The 3,328-nt window shown below is 41.3% G+C and overlaps 1 protein-coding gene across 1 annotated transcript in view; it reads right to left on the bottom strand.

The window, feature by feature from the left end:
* The window catches only part of LOC106011747, an 18,739-nt gene that overhangs the window by 4,192 nt on the left and 11,219 nt on the right, over positions 1-3,328 (bottom strand). Inside the window, exons 2-3 of the mRNA XM_013082447.2 lie at positions 3,169-3,258; positions 2,142-2,248 (exon numbers count right to left, since the gene is read on the bottom strand). Coding sequence (XP_012937901.1) covers positions 2,142-2,248; positions 3,169-3,258 — 197 coding nt within the window. The remainder of the gene's footprint in view (positions 1-2,141; positions 2,249-3,168; positions 3,259-3,328) is intronic.

The raw sequence follows: 3,328 nt of genomic DNA, 5'->3' as shown, positions 1-3,328 counted from the left end.
GAGAGAGAGAGAGAGATTGGGGGCGGGGCGGAAGGGGAGTGGGGGTTGAGAAAAGACCTTTTGGCCCATTGATCTGTATTTAATATGATGTCACTGGTATTCATAGGATATAAGGCAGCACATGAAAGATAGAAAACAAGAGTTGAACCAATGCTATTTGCACATAATGTTAATAAGTAGATGATTTGAAAATACAGACATACGACTACATAGGTATATGTGCCTACACACGAACATATCGGCATGGCTACATAAACACCTCGGGTATTCTTTGCTGAATGTGTTATCACATCGTCTTTATGGGTGGTATATGACGGGCAACAACTGGGTGCTAGGTAGGTGGACTCATGATAATAATGTAAGGTTAAGAGTATCGATCAAGACATATTTAGATCTCTCTCTCTCTCTCTCTCTCTCTCTCTCTCTCTCTCTCTCTCTCTCTCTCTGCGCGCGCGCGCGCGCGGGCAGTACAGATAGCGTTCCAGGTATTTAGATCCAACTGGCAAGATTTGCTCTCCATGTTTAATATGTTTCAGCATCTGAACAATGCGTAGCCGTAGCACTGGCACTTATGGTATAGCAGTCAGGCGCTTCCCTGTCGCACGCAGGATTCCCGAGTGGGGAGAATTTTAGCGAGCACCTCGGGTTTTCTGCTGGGATATAATATAGTATCCCTTTCAGCCCAGGTTGGTCTTTGCCTTTGCAGGCAGGTCTTAAGCCTGCCTCCTAACTTATCTAAATTGGGTCGATGGGAACGTAAACGCACTTCCATTAAAAAAAAACCCCAACAACAACAGAAAAACTGATGCTGCGTAATTGTAAAGATCGTACATAACACGATATACACGATCTTTAGTAACTGAACTCAAGATAATCTAGAGTTAAACACATCGATCAAAACAGACGTTTCCGTATTACATGGTTCAGAAATAATATGATTCCGTTTAAGTCATTACTTCATTCAGATCAAACGATAAAGTAATATTGAATTTGGACAGACATTTATTGCTTTCCAAATGTTTCGAGTCTAGCAAAGACCTACTCTCCATGTTTCAGCACCTGAACAATACACGGAGCTCGTTTTCAACGTATTTCTTATTGTACTGATGGAAAACTTTGTCGTCGATAACACCCAGACGGAGGAGATTATCTCTCAGTAATAAACTGAACGTTCTGAGAAGTGCCAGGATCCTTTTGTTTCTCTTCGTGCGGACGAAACTGAAATATGGAACAGGGCTTAAAGTAGGATAGCTCATGCTTATTATTAATTTATATTTCCGTCACTAAACGGAAGAATACTATGTTATTCTTATTTCAAAGTTAAGGTGTTTCCCCCTGGCTAAGATATTATTTGCAATACATGCATGAATTGACAAGAGCTTTGCAGAACGTAAAGAACACTTGCTCGGGAGAGACGGAGACAGAGAGAAAGAGAGGGAGAGAGAGAGAGAGAGAGAGAGAGAGAGAGAGAGAGAGAGAGAGAGAGAGGGTTGAAAGGGGCTGAGTTTCAATATAAGGGATAAATGACAGCAGAGAAGAGAAGGACAGCTGTGAGGAAGGAACTATGGTAAGCCTATCGAGGGAACCCTCAATTTTCTCTTCTGTTTTCTGTTTGTTATAGTAGAGGTTTTTACCGCGCTCACAAATGCATAAGGTCATATGAGTGCCAAGGGGTGGCTGTCAACAGAGAAGTCCTTACAAGGAATCAGACTTACTCTGCCGACTTCTCTAGCTTCAACAGCACAAAGTCTGCTTCTACTATCAAGGCACCACAGAAATAGCGGGTCACAAGAGTGTGACAAACATACAAAAGAAGTAGAGGAGAAACGACTATAGTAAGGATTAGGAAAGAAAAAGCAGCAGTTCCCTGTTGCAGTTCAGGCACAGTTATGAGCATGACATTGATGAATCAGCACATTTCTATTACAATTCTACTGTGCATAAGAACTCGAGATGTTAATGCCCCCCCCCCCCTGGGAATGGCCTAAAGACACTTTAGTCAGTAGCACCGCCCCAGGGGTAGAATTTTCCCTCATGAGACTAAACAAAGGAGAAGGCTACGAAAAGGGATTTATTAAAAACAGAAATCACTTAAAGTTCAGTACAAGCATAAAGTAAACAAGTTCAAGAATTAAGAATACCTTTGTCTACTACGAGGGAGTGGGGTCTGTCCAATTCCCCATCAATAATTCTCTTCGCTTTTGTCAAGGCAGAATTTACTTCAAATGATGGCTGCACTGGAGATATACTGAACACGAGCATGTGCATGCATGAAATTAGTAAATAATATACGAAAAGAGAAACGAATATACGAGTTAATAGCAAGACTATGCTGAACTTTATTAGAAAAAGATCAACGGACAAAAATATAATAATATGTAAAAAATAAAGAGCTGTAAACCATATTTCCAAGAAGAAAACAAATACCGTACATGGATTTGTTACTGCCCGTGGGTACTGAGGCTTCACTTATTTAACATTGTTTTGAAGAGTAATTTACTGTCTAAATGTTCGTTTTTCTTCTGTTTCTTGCTACTCCCCAGGGAACCTTCAGCATACTAACATCCCTTCAATGGTCGCATTAAAGACATTGTAGTCGAGATAGTCAGTAGTTTCTTACAGAGCCCAATGTATGAATAAGTCGCCCCTTAGAATCAAAATTTACTTTTCAGTAAATCTGGGGGTCGAAACAAAACCCCCCAAAAATTGTAGGGGTTCTTCTTTGAAGGGGTAAAGAAGAGATGGGTTTGTTTGTTTGTTTGTTTTGTTGCTGTTGTTTTGTTTTGTGTGTGTGGGGGGGGGGGGGGGGGGGGCGCACATCTTAGATGTTCAATCACCTCCCACAAAGTTAACAAGACCACAGTAATGCACATCAGAGTAAAAATGGTTCATCAACTGGGCCTAAGCCCTAGTGCAGGATCATTTGTAGCCAAACAGGATACTGACTTCTCACAGCCTCTTTCGTTTTTATTCATTTTGACAATAGGTCCCTACACCACGAAAACATTGCTGACAACGTCTTTTCCCCCCATGTCAATGTAGCAATTAAGAGATCGTGCCACACTCTTTTCTTCTTAGAATCTTTCGACTTTCTGCCCATCTTTTTTTGCATCTGTTATACACACCTTGCCATACGTGTTTGTCAACTTATCAATCATGCCTACTTACCTGAATGGTTCAGGGCTGACTGGGCAGGGTATGCTGTTGTATGTCAGGATGGGAATTTCCACAAAGCACAAGAAAAAGGGATAAATTCTTCTGCGAAAAGACAAGTAAAATAATAGAAAGTGCTGAATTTAGGCGTGTGCATGTGTGTGTGTTGGGGGGG

The sequence above is a fragment of the Aplysia californica genome, unplaced genomic scaffold, assembly GCF_000002075.1.
Source record: "Aplysia californica isolate F4 #8 unplaced genomic scaffold, AplCal3.0 scaffold00008, whole genome shotgun sequence".
In the NCBI taxonomy this organism is placed as follows: Eukaryota; Metazoa; Mollusca; class Gastropoda; order Aplysiida; family Aplysiidae; genus Aplysia; species Aplysia californica.
This window is presented reverse-complemented; position numbering and strand designations above follow the sequence as displayed.